The 18,797-nt window shown below is 41.7% G+C and overlaps 2 protein-coding genes across 5 annotated transcripts in view; both read left to right on the top strand.

Moving 5' to 3' along the window:
- Positions 1-3,086, top strand: part of LOC134511159 (macrophage mannose receptor 1-like) — a 60,651-nt gene extending 57,565 nt beyond the window's left edge. For all 4 annotated transcript variants that reach the window (XM_063324715.1, XM_063324714.1, XM_063324717.1 and 1 more), the window contains 2 exons: positions 1,279-1,332; positions 1,715-3,086. In XM_063324715.1, the coding sequence (XP_063180785.1) occupies positions 1,279-1,332; positions 1,715-1,965 (305 nt within the window). In that variant the 3' untranslated portion in view covers positions 1,966-3,086. The remainder of the gene's footprint in view (positions 1-1,278; positions 1,333-1,714) is intronic.
- Positions 3,087-8,120: 5,034 nt separating this feature from the next.
- LOC134511160 (macrophage mannose receptor 1-like) overlaps positions 8,121-18,797 on the top strand; it is a 35,428-nt gene continuing 24,751 nt past the window's right edge. Inside the window, exons 1-10 of the mRNA XM_063324719.1 lie at positions 8,121-8,293; positions 9,995-10,393; positions 11,611-11,784; positions 12,745-12,909; positions 13,193-13,309; positions 14,244-14,387; positions 15,749-15,931; positions 16,114-16,268; positions 17,067-17,180; positions 17,885-18,000. Of these exons, the coding sequence (XP_063180789.1) occupies positions 8,233-8,293; positions 9,995-10,393; positions 11,611-11,784; positions 12,745-12,909; positions 13,193-13,309; positions 14,244-14,387; positions 15,749-15,931; positions 16,114-16,268; positions 17,067-17,180; positions 17,885-18,000 (1,628 nt within the window). The 5' untranslated portion in view covers positions 8,121-8,232. The remainder of the gene's footprint in view (positions 8,294-9,994; positions 10,394-11,610; positions 11,785-12,744; positions 12,910-13,192; positions 13,310-14,243; positions 14,388-15,748; positions 15,932-16,113; positions 16,269-17,066; positions 17,181-17,884; positions 18,001-18,797) is intronic.

The raw sequence follows: 18,797 nt of genomic DNA, 5'->3' as shown, positions 1-18,797 counted from the left end.
ATGTATTGCAATATCAAAATCTCTTACTAATGTTTACCGAGAAGAGTGAAATGCATGTAGTAGCTGAATTATGCCCACTTCCTCTATAAGACTGGAAATGAAAGAAATTCTGCTATCCTTTCTATAAATTTGGTCTTGTGCAAAGTTATTCTTACTTACTCAGATGCTTGTAATGATGACTGTATCTTCTACTGCAAATAGTGCAGAACTGTCAGATGTAACCATCCTTTGGGTGTCTACTTAACTGTCTTCTTACATCATGATTGACAAACAAAAAGGCACTTTATTTTCATTCTCTATCCAGAATCATCATAGGTAGGTAACAAGTGTTAAAATCAATGGCCACACTTCCTTTGACCATTCAGCTCACCTGATTGTGTTGGTACTGGCATTCACCTGTTTTGATACTGAGCCATTTCAAGGAGCTGAAGCAAGTGAAAGCTAATTACTTTTTTTTAGGGTTAACTTCAGCCTGTCTAGCCTCCTGAGCTGGAATGTCATGGAGTCAGACAAACGCCAGTGTCAATGCAAGGACTATACACAGTTGCTCATTCAGAAATAGGACACAATTGAGTCCTACGCTGTCGTAGAAATGCAGCTTGGCTTGGCACAATTTTGCAAAGTGATTTAGGTACAGAGTGGTTTTACGTCCACGTGGCAAAGTATGCATCTTCATTTTAAATGATGGCCCAGTTTTCCCAGCAAGCCAGATTTTGTGGTCCATATACTAAATTTTAAATGAGCTATAGACGTTTTAGTTTGGATGCAATACGTGCTAAGACACTTTGGAGTTCATGAGTGATTTCAGTTGTCTGTGTAGGTCAGACATTAAAGTCTCTCGGAAGACCAAATTTATTACACTTGCAATGTTTATATAAGATAACAAATACTGCAAGAATTTGTAATTATATTGAGGATTATGGTTGATCATCTCTGTCCTGAAGATCCTGTGGAGATTTTCTTGTGGTTTTACACTCATGTCAGGATCTGTCTCCACGGAGCTCTTTGTTGTGTCATCTTTTCTGCTAGTTGATGTACATGTTTACACGTGAGACCAGAGTACAATAGACCATTGTGCTGTGCCTTTTGTTAGGTGTATATAGCTTTGTATGGACTAAACCCAAGTGTTTTCAGTATTTAGTAGTATGTATTACCATATATTTCTCTGAATGTGATTTTCAGTATGTTCCAAATACAGAAATAAATAATAAATAATATAGAAATAAATAGCAGAATAATATAATAATATAATTCTTTTTTAATGTTTTGAAATGCCAGCAACTGAAATGCCACCAGCAGCTGAAGTGCCACCAGCTGAAATGCCTACGAAGGGTAAGAATATTGTCTTTCAAGTATACAAAAACTAGTCCTGTGTAAGATCATAAACAGACCAAATCATATTCAGTATTACGTCACTTACATTTTCTGATATACCCAAGTACCACATCTTTTTCCTAGAAGCATATTATTTCCTAGTAGAATACAATATTCTTCATTCAGTGTCCAAGTGCAGATTTGAAAAAATAATAATTAGTGATACAGCATGCAATGTTAGCATTTTAAAATTAATTGTATCTTGCTACCTTTTTCTCTCATTATTTTGAAACAAATGGAACACTTCAGCTTAAAACATCATGCTTTCTAAAGAAACTGTTTCCAGTAATTGTTTAAAGAATGTATAGCGTCCTCTTGATTTCTTTGTATTTGGTTTCAGCAATGACAAAGGACGAGAAGGCTCCTACTCTGAACCACGGTAAAACAGGAGTTGTAGTTATTGTTATCATCCTCATCCTAGTTGGAAGTGGCCTTGCAGGCTATTTCTTCTACAAAAGAAGAAAGAATCGCTTGTCAACAAATGACAGCTTTGAGAACAATTTGTATTTTAATAGTGATGCAGTTCCTGGAACGAGTGACACAAAGGATCTTGTGACCAACATAGAACAGAATGAACATGCGACACTGTAATGTAATAAGATATAATGTAATATGTAATGTAAAATGTAATGTAATAAAATAATGTGCCTTGTTTTAATAAAATTATGCAATTAGAATTAAGCCAAAGCTATTTTCTCATGTGCAAATACCGTAGTAGCCAGTTTCAGTGTGTGCGTAATGTTATATACAGCTGTTACTTTGTTTTGTAACCATTGTATAATGTGTAAGGTTTCAGATCTCACGATTTGATGACCCACACTCACCAGTGTGGGTCTTGCAAAAAGAGGTTACTAAATGGAACAGTAGAAATGGATGCAATAAAGGAAGTAAAATGTAGATAGATCCACTTGAGAAGGCTCCCAAGATTTGAAGTTTGCACCAGATTTATTTCAAGCCATGCTCATGCACAGATTCTCCAAGCTATTCAGCAAACATCTCTCTAATTCTACCACCTTTCAAGTATTCGTAGGGGCTTAGCTACAGGGGTAGTTTCTCTGTATTTAGGCACATCCTCTTTGAACCATGTGGGGAAAAAATCCTTTTATGATATAATTTCAGTTCCCGCAATTTCACACAACATAAAGAACCAAATATGTAGTTCTTGTAGTTTCTGTTCTAGGATTTAATCATGTAGAATCTGGGGACAGGCCTCTGGAATAGAAAAGTGCGGTTGGTGTTAACTCCTGGTTTTGTGGCTGGACACAAGTGGGTTTGTCTGGGAGAGGTAATGAAGGTCGTGGCAAAACTTCCTTCTTACCAGGACGACAGTTCCCGAGGAGAGGGAGGAACATGATCTATGCGTGTCCTGAAGGTTTATAGGAACACTGGATAGTTCTGGTGATCGCGTTGGTGCTGCTCTCCTGCAACCTCTCAATAAGTAGCATAGGTTCGTGGGGGTGTGCTGGAAGTCAAGCACAATATAGCTTTACCAATGTATTAGTTACTGCTGCTTTTATTTCCGTTCTAAAATGGCTAGATCTGTTACCATTTTTGGAAATCTTAGATTCCCCAACGTGGAGTTTATATCCCTAATTTTCATGAATCTTGTAAAATGTAAACCATGCATGATTCCTCACTTGCATACAAAGGTTTGCAAGGTTTCATTTTGTGGTTTCAGATTTTGTTCTGTGAAATAAACAGTAACTAGCTTTGATTTTTTAAATTTTTTTTTTTTTCATTTTACAGTCTTGTTTATATAAGACTCTGTAAGAGGGTAAAGGTAAAAAGGAGATGATACAACTGTGGAGACATTTAATCCAAAGTTGGGATCAGGTAATATATTGACCATATTTTCCTGGATCTGTCCAGGGGATGTCTGCTTAAAACCAAGACAAAAATGTCAGCTGAGTGATTTAGTAAAAAGCTTAAATTACATACATATGCAGGTAAGATGGGGAAATTTGTCCTGGAACTCCTCTTCTCCTCTGGCTCTGCTTCCTTTCTCCCAGTTATTTTCTTACCTCTGGTCCTACTGCTGTTTCTATTTTTAATGCCCAGTTGTTTGATCACGTGTGTTCAAGGAGTAGCACTGCTAATGGTTCTTCATGCCACCTGATGTGGCTTATGTGCTAGAAACCTGACTGACTGATTAATGATGGATAGGATGATGTCCTGGTGCATGAGAAGCTCAACATGAGCCGGCAGTGTGAGCTCACAGCCCAGAAAGCCAACCGCATCCTGGGCTGCATCAAAAGAAACGTGGCCAGCAGGTCAATGGATGTGATTCTACCCCTTTGCTCTGGTGAGAACCCACCTGGAATACTGTGACCAGCTTTGGAGTCCCTAACATAAGAAGGACATGGACCTGTTGGAACAGGTCCAGAGGAGGAGGCTCACAAAGACGATCAGAGGACTGGAGCACCTCTCCTACAAAGACAGACTGAGAGAGCTGGGGTTGTTCAGCCTGGAGAAGAGAAGGCTCCAGGGAGACCTTATTGTGGCCTTCTAATAACTCAAGTGGGCCTACAGGAAAGATGGGGAGGTACTCTTTATCAGGCAGTGGAGCTATAGGACAAGGGGTAACAGTTTTAAACTGAAAGAGGGCAAATTTAGATTAGATATTAGGAAGAAATTCTTTACTGTGAGGGTGGTGAGGCACTGGAACAGGTTGCCCAGGGAGATTGTGGATGCCCCATCCCTGGAAGTGTTCAAGGCCAGGCTGGGTGAGGCTTTGAGCAGCCTGGTCTAGCGGGAGGTGTCCCTGCCCACGGCAGGGGGGTTGGTACTAGATGATCCTGAAGGTCCCTTCCAACCCGAACCATTCTGTGATTCTATGTCGTTTCAATGATATGGAGAGGTGGTGCCAACTGGAAAAGTATGTGAAAGGGACGGTGAAAGGTGGGGAGGCCCTGACTGGAACCCCGGCCTCACCGCTCTGGCTGTTGTGCAAACAACAAGTAGGTGCAGTCCCTGCCCAAAAGAAGCACAGTCCTGCTCTGGGGCCCTGCGCAATCTTGAGGCAATGTCTGCACACCGAGTGGTTCTGCTGGATAACATTTCATCACACGTGTATATGCAAATGCATGATTGGCAAGAAAATAATGATTGAGAGGGTGTCTCATTTCTGGTGCTTTGCCATAATTACCAGGTACATCTCTACAGCTAAAGAGTGTGTCGTGGTTTAACCCCAGCCAGCAAGTCGGCACCACGCAGCTGCTCGCTCAGTCCTCCCCGGTGGGATGGGGGAGAGAATCAGAAGAGTAAAAGTGAGAGAACTCATGGGTTGAGATAAAGGCAGTTTAATAGGTAAAGCAAAAGCCACGCTCTCAAGCAAAGCAAAACAAGGAATTAGTTCGCTGCTTCCCATCGGCAGGCAGGTGTTCAGCCATCTCCAGGAAATCAGGGCTCTGTCATGCCTAACGGTTACTTGGGAAGACAAATGCCATCACACCAAATGTCCCCCCTTCCTTCTTCTTCCCCCAGCTTTCTATGCTGAGCATGACGTCACATTGGCATATCCCTTTGGCCACTTTGGGTCAGCTGTCCTGGCTGTGTCCCCTCCCAACTTCTTGGGTGTCACCTGCCTTCTTGTTGGCAGGCCAGTAAAAGAAGCTGAAAAGGTCTTGGCTGCTCAGCAACAGCTAACAGATTAGTGTGTTATCAACGTTGTCCTTGTCCTAAATCCCAAACACAGCACTATACCAGCTGCTAGGAAGAAAATGAACTGTATCCCAGCCGAAAACGAGTGCTAGGGAGAGAACCCAGCTACTGGAGCCTGGATAGTCCTGAGCTCATTCACCTGCTTATACTGCCTGAAACCCAGCATCATCTTTGAGTTGAAGAGCATTACAAATGCCGTGCTAGTTACTAGCTGGCAGTAGGTGTAGCTGCTTCTGTGAAATGCCGTGTCTGTTCCGCTCTCATGTCCAAATGGGTACAGAAAAAACAAAGGAGGTTCCAAATCAGAAGCTCTACTCTGAAGGTGGATCTACTCTGCCTGCTCATTCTAGAAAGGGTGTGAGTGAAAAAGACTCAAAAGATTTTTCAGAGGAGGAAATTTAAGCTGCATAGCTTTCTGTCCCTCCTCTCGCAATACAATGGAGTTGAAGCAAGTTTCCCATTAAAAAGAGCAAACATGGAAGCAGTGGCACTTGCAGCACAGGAAATCGTTATCAGTAAGCTGAAGGTCACATGGATACTTTATACACAAATTCCAATACGAATTTTTGAATGGAATGTAGCATCACTACCATAAGTGATGGATAGAAAAGGAAATTTTCAACTGATCACTAATAATTCATATCCATAATCCTCTGATTCTGCCAAGATTTCTTATGTTTGACCTTGGCGGTTTAGAGAAATGAAAGAGAAAATAATTTGACACATAGCACGAAAATATATCATGAAAGTGCTTTATGTTGCTCTTCCAGTATGGTTTGAGCCTGTCTAGAGAAATGTCAAGGTTGTTCACTCTCTGGGGTTTTTTTAGGCTAGAATGTTTCTACTGAGATTTAGAGTGTGTCTTTTTTTTAAAAAAAAAAACAAACCCAAACAGTATTTTCAGTTGGATACTGCAATTGTTCTATATGTGGAGATTCTGGGTTGAAATCTTATATCAAGTTGTAGCAGGCTAAATGACCACAAAAATCCTTTGAGATTTTAATACCAGTGTTTTTTGAAAATGAATTATTTAGCTTCTGTAGGGAAGCATCTGGTTGAACCCGGATGGACTCGCCCATCCATTTCTGTGGGCAGCTGAGGAATGACTTGATGGCAACATTTGATAGTGTTTAAAGGTTTGTCTCGTTGCACATCGCTACGTTTCTTGACACCCTTGCGCTTAATTTTCGTTTCCCCTTTTCTCCAGAAGAGTTCAGACTTCAGAGGAAAGGTGGTGAATCTGCACACTGTGAGTGTGACTTCCTGCCTGGGAGCAGAGATTGCCAAGGGAACAATGCTGACTCAACACAAAACCCAGCGGCCTTTCTTCCTCGCCACTTCTAAAATTTCAGGCTGTGCCTTGTAAAGTGGGAGATGCCGGATTACATCTTTGCAATCTCCCGATTTTCGTTCCCACTTTCTGGGCTGTGAGGGGGTCTGCTCACACCAACATACAAACCCTGAGGAGAAGCTGACCTTAGTATGCTTTACTCTTTTTCGGGCTCTCTCAGCAGATCGTCGATAACAGTCCTTCATCAAACACCAGTCTTTCTTCAGATCTTTCTTCTTTTTCCCTACTGTAATTGTACTTGTTGCCTCTCAGTAGCTTTGGCGATGCTGAGGTGTACAGCAGAACAAGAAGACATTACATTTCTCCTGCCTAAATAATAAATAAGAATATTTTTTTCCATCTGCATGTCTGGAGCTCCTGAACAAGGAAGCAAGGAAAGTTGGAAAGTTGAGCTTGCAGAGCGAAGCGTTCCCATATTGGGAAGTTCCAGAATGCTTTGCTCCAGATTCAGTGCAGCCATCTTTGCATGAGCATCGTAATTCCCTGAGCAATTGACCACCTGCTGCTTTGTTGCTTCTCTTTTCTCTCACTTTCCTCAGGTCTCAGTGGCCATCTCAGGCTCCCCTTCTTTCCATTTTTAGGTCTAGCTGTATCTGCTGGCCTTCAGGTCCCACTATTTTGTTTCATTCTTGTAATTCTTATTCTGCTGTAATTCCTTGTGTACCTTTTTAGACCCAGTGAGTTTTGAATCTGCATCTGAGTTAGAACAATAGAAGCAGGATCCCATATCTTCATGCAGGTGTCCAGTTTTCATTGCCCACAACAGGAGCAATTTTCAGGGAAGGACCCTAAAAAGTATTTGCTGCAAATATAATATTGTGGATGTTATTCCAAACCAGCCTCTCCAGAATTGTAGGAACTGAAATTTTTCAAAGGCCGTATGCAAAAAGGGATGTAAACCTTCCACAGGAATGCCTTTTCTCTTCCCTACCCTCTACATATTTCTGATTCTTTTACCTATCATGAAGGAAAGAGCTTCTTCAAAGTAAACATCAGAATTTTGTTAGAATGCCTGGAGGGTGTGCACTTTAGGGGGTACAAACTTTCACAGACCAGCCGGATGAAAAATGTGGCATTATTCCTTCCGAGTTTAATTTTCCTCTCCAGCAATAATTGAAAATCCACCATTTTCTGGTTACAAATTATTTTCTTAGAATTGTGTTGTTTCTTTTCAGAATTTCTTCAGCTGTTGCTGTCAGTTTGGGTACATTGGTCCTCCATATAGTCAGGAACAGAGCAAAAGGAGAGCCAGGTACCTCCTGAAGAGCACAGGTCCTGTTTTCTACAGCTTTTCTCTTTTCTGTGGAACTGCAGACATGGGAAATTCTGGTTGTCTTTGATTCCAGTGTCATAGTTACTTGATTTGCATGCTGTCCCAGCCAATTATTCATAGTACTGCTTTGCACTCTGGCTTTTTTTCATCAGTTATTGATATAGAAAAATCTTCCTTTTCTTTTTTACTTCTTTTCTTTGTTTCTGGTAAAGAGACATTTGTGTCACCTTCTTCATAAAAGTAACGATCCTGAATTGTAAGGTGTGTTTCCGATAATCCTCACTACAATGTTACCTCTTAGCTCTCATATTTCCATGGAAGAGAAAACTTTTATAAAGTAGAGAAACTAGCTTAGAAAGCAAAGTTTATTCATTAACGTATTATTTCAAAATTACTCATGTGACATGATGCAGTTCCTTATTTGCAGCTCAGAACTTCCCTCTATCTGTCAGACCTTAAAAACTGAGAAGGATTTGTCAGTCTGGTTCAGTGCAGAAGAGTTTTCTTGCAAGACACAGATTTGGTCTTCAGCATCAATTTGAGGTGAAGGGAGAAGGGAGTGAGGCATTTAGCCATGGCTGTCTACCTGCTCCTGATTTTTCTCTTTTCCTTCAGCACATCTCTTCAAATGCCTGGTAAGTCTCTGTCCTCTGCTGACTATGGAGGTTTGCAAGTTCTTTCACGTGCTTTCCTGATTTCCTCCTTGGTGGACAGTGAGGTTAGAGCTAGTCACAGCACGTAAGACGAAACAGTTTTATTCAGCTCTTAAATTTGGTGGTATCTGTACAGGCGTTCTGTTTCCTTAACCCAGTTTTCAAGGTGGTGTATGGGTGGCAGAAATATGCTAACAGATGTGGGCATAACCTAGGCAGCGCTGCTTCTTGAAAAATCCGCCAGCTGAATGTGGACAAAAATTGATGTGAAATTACTCCATTGGAGATTAGAGCAGCTCCGGTGGACAGGGCAGTGTCCTCTCAGCATGCACAGAACCACGGGCAGATGTGTGCCTGGAGCTTCTTATACAGCTTATGTAGAATATGGTACACTAACCATTACATGTTGGAGTCCTGTTTCCAAGCTCACAGCTTTAGGAAGGACCTTAAGAGATTCTGCCTGTTAGATTTCATACACTGCTACAGCTGAGAGGAAAAAAAATGATGCTGTATCTGCAGCTCCTTCCCCCAAGAAGCTCCCAGCCAGAGAACTGTAGGATTCCAGTGCTATTGCTTGAATAGCAGCAGGGACTAACCAACAATGCTGATCTGATCCACTAGAGGAGAATTTCTTGTGTTCCTGGGTGAGACCAAGCTGGTTCTATCCCATCCTCTGCTAACTTTCTGGAGAACTGCTGCAGCAGGAGAGCTGTGCCAGGGGAAATGGCATTTGGCTTGTTCAGGACTGCAGCCTTTCAGAGAAACATCACCGAGGCTGTTCAACCACTCCCTGGCAGCCCTGAGGGGTGGAGGTGGGGGGCTATGAAGCCCCGTTCAAGAAACCTTGCCTGGTGGTAAAGCTCAATGGTACAGCAGAGCCAGTTGGCTGATGTTGCTGTCGCTTAGAGGGGAGTTAAGGGCTACAAGGAGAGCTCAAAAAATAGTCAAGGTTTGGAGCAGGCTGAAGTTGTGCCACTTTTTTGAAGCTGGTCTTAAGAAACACAACCCTGTTGTGCAGCGTCTCAGGTTTCTATTTACAAGTGTAGCTATTAATGGCACTTAGGATATTTAGTTAGCTTAGCTGTGCTCAGAACTGAAGTGATGATGCTGCAAGTTGTGGCTTCCCTCCTAAGAAACTCACAAGTTGAACTCTGTGAAGAAATGATTTTTTGCACGGTTGCCAAAAGACTCCGAAATAATTAACCAAAAATGAAAAATACCCCACTTGCTTGATGAGCTGAAAACCACAATGTCATTCTGGGCCATTCAAAAATTATTGAATTTTGAGTATGGGAAATATTTTTTAATAGCTCGAAAGCAAAAAGCCCTTTTACTTGCAAAATTAAAGCCTGTTTAATATGCTGTGCGGTGGTGGAACTTTGAAGAACTCAGGAAATTTAATAGAGGTCATTTCTGAATGGCATTTGATAACAATGTGCTTTAAGGAGGGATGTGAAGAAGAGCAATTTCTCTTGGAAGAGCTATATTTTCTGCTTCTGTGTTGCTCCCATCTTAAGAGCGTTTTGATGAATATCCTTCATACTCATGATGAACTTCCCTTGATTTCTTTATATACTCTGTATATTCAATTTTTTGTTGTAGCAGACTGTCTAACAGCAAGTAGCTGATTTATCTTCCATGAAATCTCTCCTCAAATGCTTGCATTCTCATTTTATTTTACAGATAGTGGAATATTTTCAATCTATAATGAAGATAGCAAGCTCTGCGCCCAAGCTCAGAACTCTAGCTCAGTCGTAACTACTACTTGTGATGAGCACAATGAGTTTCAAAAGTTCAGGTGGGTCTCTGCCACGCAGCTGCTGAGCGTGGCCCTCAAGCTGTGCCTGGGAGTGCTCACCAAGGATGAGGAGGCTGCCATCACGTTGGAATCCTGTAACAGGACCAATGAGCTCCAGTGGTGGGAATGTAGAAATGAGACCCTTGCAACCCACGGCAAGGATTTGTTTTTCAACTATGGCAAAGGGAAGGGGAAGAAAATCAGGTTGTCCAAAGTATCGGGCAAAGGGAGCAGGTGGAAAATCCACGGAACCACAGACAGCGTGTGCTCCCAGCGCTATGAGGGTGAGTAATGAAAATTAATCTCTATTTCTAGGTAACTTGGCTGCCCCTATTTACAAAGCATTCCACCACCTGCTTGTCGTGCAGCAACCCTTTTCCTATAGTGACATCAGAATGCAGAGATGACTACAAAGAGGGAGTAGAAATGCAAGGCAAATAAGACCGTATACACTTCTGCATAACTTGGAAAGTGCAGTTGTGCCAAATGTAATAATAAAATGACAAAGGTCTATGCTGTCACCATAAGGGAGAATGGGAATTCTGATTGTACAGCAACAACGGGAGGAAATCAATGACTGTTTCAAAATACGTCTGATCAACTTTTAGAAGTGGCAATTGTGCTATATTTAAGTATTTATTGCTGCTATTACCTGGTTTGACCATGTGCGACCTCTAAGTTGAAGTTAATTTCTAGTTAGCATAGAGGTAATCCACTTTTAACAGCATTTACCTAGTGTTTCCCAGGCCCAGCAAGAAGAAAAAGTAGGAAAAAGCAAAAGGAAAAACAATACTTAAAGGTTTAGGAGGCAGTAAGTCCTAACGCCTTGACAAAGGACTGCCGGAAAGTCAGATCTCCTTTTCCTGCACTATTATCCTTCTTGGGATATGTAGAGTGGGCATCCCGCTGGTAGGGTGGGAAGTTAAATAGCAAGGGATAAAGTTTTTGCTGTGCCCTACAACAGTTCCAGCTGGAATTACTTTTGTCGTAATTTTGTTCAGATAGCAGCAAATTAGACTGCATAGAGATGGGAACGTCACTTCCCAGCAGAGTCACTTGCAAATTTGAGATAAAACTTCCTTTTATGAAGACTAATAAAATATTCTGATATCTCCTTTCCAGGCCCCTCCAACCACACAGGGAAAACAAAAAAAAAAAGATCCCAAGCATCATCCGTGGGCAGATTGTATGTATGCAAAGGGAGAAGCTGAGTCACAAGCACCACCGACACAGTAGTCCAGATAGCAATGAAAAGAAAAAATTAGTCAGAAATTAGTCTGAGGGCCAAATAAGGCTTGTTTGAGAGTCTTAATTCTGAATATCTTGCCATAGCCATGTCTAATTGGCACGGCAGCCTTGGAAGGCTTTGTAGTAAATGAAACACTGACGTGTTGAGCTCTCTCACAACTCAGCTGTGTCCATAGAGAGCTGCCTATGAGCACACACTGTGGTGAACATCTGATACCAACTGACTACTGTTGCTCTATGTTTCTCTCCACAGATATCTATACACTGGGAGGAAACGCCTTTGGCGCACCTTGCGTGTTCCCTTTCAAGTTCAACGGTAAATGGCACGCTGAGTGCATCCCTCGGAGTGATGATGCAGGCTCTTTCTGGTGTGCCACTTCTTCAGATTTTGATAAAGACCAATTGTTTGGAAATTGTCCAGTGAAAGGTAATTTATTTATAAAGACTTCAGGAAACCAACAGTTTCATCCACTCTCACGGTCAATATCTCCTTGGGATGTGGAAGTAGCATTGGACAGTGAGCTGGACTCTGGCTAGCCTAGTTCACTGCTGAGCTCTGCAATGATAAAATGAGCTATCTGCTCTTCACTCTCACTGTTTTTCCAGCTGAGATGAGGAGTAGTCCTACAGTGTTCCCGAGACTGGTACGTACGGGGAGAATTGTGAGGGTGGTGACTGGGACTGACGGAAGAGAAAACCCCTAGGACTTGGTGAGAAGAAAGGCAAGGCAAATGAAAGGCAGAAAGAAGTGCAATGGACGAGGAAGGTGAGATATCAGGAAGCAGGAGGCGGTGGTGTATCACAGGATGGAGCAGAGAACAGGGGGGCTGGAGTGAATGGAAGGGTGCAGGACACGGGCAGTGACCTTCACTTGCCTTTGGTGTTCCTTACACCTACAAATCACCCAACACAGCTTTCCAGTAACCCCAGCACAAATACCCTAACCCTTCACCCCTGCTTCACATCTGATTGGAAATTACAAGTTCTGTCATGTTGGGAGGCCTGGGGGAGCGTAAGAGAAGTCCCAGGGTAAGAAACTGTTGTGGAGACCAAGATTTTCCGTATAGGGAACAGGGAAATGTGTGTGTACAGGTAGAATATAACAGTAAGTGCGTTAACATGGCTTGAACTGTGAGAAAAGTAGATGAGTTACATAAATAAAAAAGAATAGGCTGAATGTAGAAAAATTAGGTTTTCAAGGAGAAATAATTCCTTATGTTACTAATGTATTATTAATATTGAATGGACAAGTATACATGTGGGGAAAGCTATGTATAAAAACTTAGTAAATCATACAGTTATGGAGTTTTAGTCTGCGATGAAGATTTTATTTTCCGCATTATCAAGTGTGATTATCTTGTCAAGGTGCTGTTACCGTGTTTTATAGACACCATCCACAAGGATCTTTGGAAAACAAATCCTGTGACGGAGACCCACTATCAGATAAACTCAGAGTCGCTTTTGACATGGCACCAAGCAAGAAAAAGCTGCCACCAGCAGAATGCAGAATTACTAAGTGTCACAGACCTTCATGAAGGAATGTATCTATTAGGTAAAGTAAAAAAAAAACCCACAAATTAATGCATATGGTTAAAATGTAGGTCAGCTCCAAGAGCTTTAATATGGATTCTTGTATATACCTTGTGAAAATAGGTCTTAGTGACACTTTCTCACAAAAAAATGTATTAAAATAGTGGAAAAAATCTAACCTATATTAAAAAAATCTACTTTGACGCTTTTTCCACACTTTAAAATTTTATTTCAAGTTTTATTGAACAACCTACAAAATCAGAGGCATTTAATAACTTGACTGTTGGTTTCTTTTGGCCATTTAGGGCTCACCAGTGACCTGGGTGTCAACACAAAGCTCTGGACTGGTCTTTTCAGTGCACTCAACAGTGGCTGGCAGTGGGTTGGGGGAAGTCCTTTCAGATACCTGAACTGGGCTCCAGGTAAGTGCACCGTTCTGAAACAACGATCAGTGTCTGGGCCAAAACTCTCTTCTCTTCCCCAAATTCCTGTTACCTTATTCCTTTGGTTTCACAGTATTTTCACAGATTACAGGGGATTATGGGAATGGTAGGATATTGCAGTAATAGGGATGACACCAGAGATGAATCACCATTAATTCTGAATTTCCCAGAAAAAGCGGATAACTCATCTAGAGAAAACAGTTAAAACCAAATATCTACAGCTCATTCTGTATTTTTTTTTCCATCTGCAATTTTCTCATCAGGCATATTACTCAAACAAAAGGCTCATGAAAAAATATATAAAGAGAATGTAAAGAAAACAGAAAAAAAACCTGAAGAAAAACATTGCATAAAAAATATTTTCACTTGTTCTTCTCAGTCACTGCTTATGACGTTTATCTGATATACATTATCTTACTAAGATTCCACTCTTTTCTTAGGATCTAAGTCACCATCTTGCATGCTGCCATATTATGTATTTTCATAATAGCTGTTGTGACTACAGGGAAATCCAAAGGGCGAGCACTCCTGTGGAATTAAACAGGCATTTCCTGTCCCGTGTTTAACAGTAAAGGATGCTGAGTTGTTTGCAATACTACCAACCTATAAGGAATTTATATAAAAGCTTCATTTCTATCAAGTTTGGGTTTTTTTTCTGCATGCTGCAGGACTTCAAACACACTGGATTTCTTCTTAAGCAGTGCATGGGAGAAGGGCAGGTCTCATGTTTGAAATGTCGGCCCTCTCGGCCGTCCCAGTGGTGCTCCCTCCTCTCCTCTCTTGGGAAGAATAAAGCCAGTGGCTTTGCAGCTGCAAAAGACTTGTGTGTTCCCTCCTGTGATGAGGTGAAAATTTCCAGTGAGGTGAAAATCCCACAGAGGGATTGTCTGCATGTTGTGTCTCTTCCCTAAAGGAAATCCCTCTGTGGAATCTGGAAAAATATGTGGGACGTTCCAAGGTAGGAACGGCAAATGGGAAAACCAGATGTGTGACCAGAAACTGGGATATATCTGCCAAAAGAGAAACTCCTCTTCAGATTCCTCCACTATTGCCTCAGGTGAGTTGGTCAAAAAATAAGGCTAATTTTGCAGTGAGTAAGAAATACTGGGAAGATGCCATATATGACATGACAATGTATTGTCAAAACAAAAGGGTTATGTTTGTTGACCTGGGTCAAACGCTGAGAAGACTGTAATTTTCTGTCTCATTTTAAAGATGATGTCTAGATGTTGTTCATCATTTTGAAAAGATCCCAGAGTGCTAAAGAAGGCAGGATTATGTATTTGGTCATGTTATCCAGGCCACAAAATACTGGTGAATATCCCGTGCTCTGAAAAATACGCTAAAAATGTGTTCTGCAAAAAGATGTGAGCCAGAGTTCATTTTCCCCCTGCTCTCTCTGACTCTTTTTGCTCTCTTCTGAAAGGAAAAATTCAGAATATGAGGCTGGCACATTTTCCCAATTGAGTTCCCTTTCCACCTCAGGCAAACTAGATCTTATCCATGTGAAGGAAATGGCGTGCAGTTACTCCACCTGGGAATTCCCAGCATGTTACTAACTCTACAGTAACTTCCTCAACTACATATACACTAGTATATAAGATTATTCTCTGGTTTTGGGGATGAAAGGTACATCATAGCTGGCATCCTGTACATTCTGGCCGCATCCAGACAGCTTACTGGGAATGGTTTCCGACCCATGCTAACCTCCAAACCGTGCCTGGATGTTGCCTAGGGAAATGCAAGTTGGCACAGGTCAAAACCACGTCCAGGGAGCACTGAACAATGTGGTTGATCACACGCTAATGCTGCGTGCACATCCTGCCCTCTTCAGTTTCCTTTATAGGACCAGACCATGAGAACCTTCAAAGCAGTGGAAGATGGTTGGCCACACTAAATTCACACCAAGAAACAGCCGCTGCACAAAGTGTGTAGCATTTCTGTGCAGCTGGCATTTCTGACACGTCTGGTATAACATAAACGTGTCTGGGCTCTCTGATATATGGTTTGAGCTTTGCAGGAGCTCCAACTGGTTCTCCAGAAAAAATGTACAAACTCTCCAGAATTCACCAAGATGAAGTCCCTAGGTAGGAAAAGAGGTGCTTTTCTGTAAAACCTGGCTGTACCCAGAGCCTCAGTGAGGGGAGTTTAACATGGAGTTGTGGCCTGAAAGTTTTCCTGCCGAATTACTTGGTAGTTATTTCATTCTTTAAAAGAGTTTTTGGGTAGTTCCCAGCACAACTGGGATGGAAAAATCTGGTTTGTCTTCTTTGTGATCCTCAGACTTTTGTTTCTCTCCCCTGCCCGTTATGGGCTCCAATATTTAAAATTCATGTCAGTACAGGTCATATTCTTTTTGATTAAAAGAAAGCACTGAACAGGACTGCTCATTAATCCTTTGAAATAACTTTTTTTTAGGTGACTTAAAGCATTTTAAGTGCCCCAGGGAATGGGTAGCCTATGCAGGTCATTGCTATAGAATTTACAGAACACCCAAAATATGGAAGGAAGCCCAGTCTTCCTGTAGAAAAGAAGATGGAGAGCTGGCGAGTATTCATACTATTGAGGAATACAGTTTTACAGTATCTCAGCTTGGGTACAGTGAGTATTCCTGCAGGTCACTTTTTAATCTGGAATTACACTACTGTTATTATCCATTTAATCATTGTAACCTTGATCTTAACAGTTTTTTAAAAAGGCTTTGTTCATTTGAAAGTGTGTGTGAGAAGTGTTTGTTCCACGTTAAGCCATACCCGTACCTACAATTACCTTTGTGTCCCCAGAGCCAGACGATGAGCTGTGGATTGGTCTAAATGACTTCAGGGTTCAAATGTATTTTGAATGGAGTGATGGGACACCTGTGACTTACACCAAATGGCATCACGGAGAGCCGACCCACACACGGAATAAGGCAGACTGCATCGTGATGAAGGGAGAGGTAAAAATTCCTCTCCTACTTTCATGCTTTCTTCTGTCCTTTGTGCTCCCCAAAAAGCAAAACATCTGTGACAAAACAAAACCAAAAAAAATGTAAGAAGGGACAAGGATTTTAAAGGGTTTTAGGAACTTGGTTTAATTCAGAATATCTCAGTGTGGAGGGAGACTGGAGAGCAGATCTAGGAAGGTGTATGGTGGAGCACCAGGAGCGATGCACCGCGCTGAGACTTGGTCTGCTCTGCAACAGTTACAACAAATCTCCCATCTGAAATTGGTTGAAGTAACTCGTCATCCACATTCAACGTGGCTGTTCACAGCTGCGTAGTAGATTCTTGGAGCAGGGACTTTCTTATGTTTCCCCTAAAACACCTAAAACACCTAAAACACAGGTTTATTGGAAGCTCATATTACTGGAGGTGGAAAAAAATTAGGTACAATAGAATCAGCATAAAATGACATATCTTAATACTACGGAAAAAGACTTAAATTATACATTTTTCATATTTTTCATAATAAATACTATGCTGGTGAGAATAGAGTGGAACAGCATGTTTCCTTCCTGCTCTTGTCAGTCGCTGAACCTTTAATACATGCAGCCCCCGTTCCCACAGCTCTGAGGGAACGTGTCCCTCACTGTCTTTATTGTGTTCCCTATTTGGAGAAAGCATCCGGGCAAGGAAGAGAGCCGAAACAGCCTCAGCCAAGGGAAGAAAGAGGTGCTCTCTCTGAGGATGGTGAATACTCCTGTTCGATCTGGATTTTCTCTAGATTTCATTTCTCCTTCTGGTTTCTTCCTCAGGATGGATCCTGGGCTGACAGTGCTTGTGAAACCAAACTCGGCTACGTCTGTAAAAGGAAACCATTGGCAGAAGAATCAGGGGAAGCTGAGGTTACTCACCCGGGCTGCCAGAAAGTAAGTGTAAAACAAAAGCAGTGAAAGGTCGGTGCATCTCACTTTCATCCCCATGATAGTGAGTATCACAGAAGTCAATTATTTTGACTGTTCTTGGTGGAGCCCTAAAAAGCTGTTAATTTTGTCTGTGTTGTTGATACTTCTCAATATCTTATTGGGAAATTTTTTCTTTCTTTAAACAAAATTTAGGTCAACTTCTTTTTTTTCACCCCCTTACATGCACGCTTCTCTCGGCTCTCTCCCAGCGCAGAACTGGTCACTTCGCCCACAAAAGCTGCCCTCCGTGTGTCGTTGTTGGGTTGCACCCAGCCTCCTCGGTTCCCTCAACCGGCCACAGGAGGCAGGAATATTTGAACTGACTATTTTGCAACTTGTTTGGAGCCTCTTGCAACAGCTACACTTACAGAAAGAGAAAGCAGAGCAGGCTTTACACAAGGAGCCGCACAGCGGCTGTGAGCGTGCTTGCCACCTCCAAGGCATAACCACGGCTTGCTGCTCGCAATGACCCTTTGCGCGTCCTTTCTCGAGGGCCAAGACACACAGCTGCAGTTACAAAAGCTATGTCTGATTATCCTCGTCATTTCTTCTCATGGTTTCTGGGATTCATTTTGACTTGGGGTGGGGTATTAACGTGACTTTCGGAAGTGTACTGTGGTGCGCAGCCTGACAGCCCCTCCCTGCATCTCTGCTGTTGTTGCTGACAGGGCTGGATGAAGCACGGCTTTTACTGCTACTCCGTGGGGCAGTTACCAGCAACATTTGCAGAAGCGAAAAAAATCTGTGAGGAAAACAAAGGTTACCTGGCTTCTGTGAGAGACAGGTATGGAAACGTAATTCTTGTCCTTTCATACACGCAACCAGGACGGAAGGGCCAAACTGAAACCCCTTCTTACTTCGCAGTTGTTCATAGCGTCTCATGTGACACCACTCCTTTGCTGGAAAATTTATGGTAGAACTGAAGAAGTATTACAAAACATGTCAGGGGCTTGTATGTCATCAATATAAACATTCAAGCCTTTGCTACTACACACCTACACTGTTGTTGACTCCAAGAATTAGAAAATGGCGTCAACTTCCCAACAACCCCAAGCTGCCAGATTATTTTAAAATTTGTTGAACTAAAAATAAACAGATAAATATAGAACTATTTATTTCCTCTGGATTTGAGCTTTTCATCCTTTCCTATGTAACAGGCAGATCTGGAAACTTACCCTTCTCAGATTAAGAGTAGAATTTTTGCCCCAGAGTAACAGGATTTAAAGATGTAGACCTTATCATAAAGCTCAGTAAAACACTGTAGTACCTATTTATACAGAATGAATAACATATATGCATTAACACAAGTATTGTTTGGCTCATGTTGTTCATTGTGTAGCACAAAAGGAGAATAGAATCACTTTAAATTCTAAACATGATTTACAATACCAAAACATAAAATAAAAATTAATTTATATAAGATTCAGAACTCTTGAAGTAAGATTATTACCCTTGCTTCAATCCGTACATATCTTTTCCCACATATTAACAAATCACCCGAACTTTACCAGATTTAATACAATGAGTCGTTTGAAGAAATGAACAAATTACAATAAAATGCGATACATCTGTTTGGTACTT

The sequence above is a fragment of the Chroicocephalus ridibundus genome, chromosome 2 (genome assembly GCF_963924245.1).
Source record: "Chroicocephalus ridibundus chromosome 2, bChrRid1.1, whole genome shotgun sequence".
NCBI classification, from domain to species: domain Eukaryota; kingdom Metazoa; phylum Chordata; class Aves; order Charadriiformes; family Laridae; genus Chroicocephalus; species Chroicocephalus ridibundus.
Note: the sequence above shows the minus strand (reverse complement) of the source record. Positions and strands in the feature narration are given on the sequence as shown.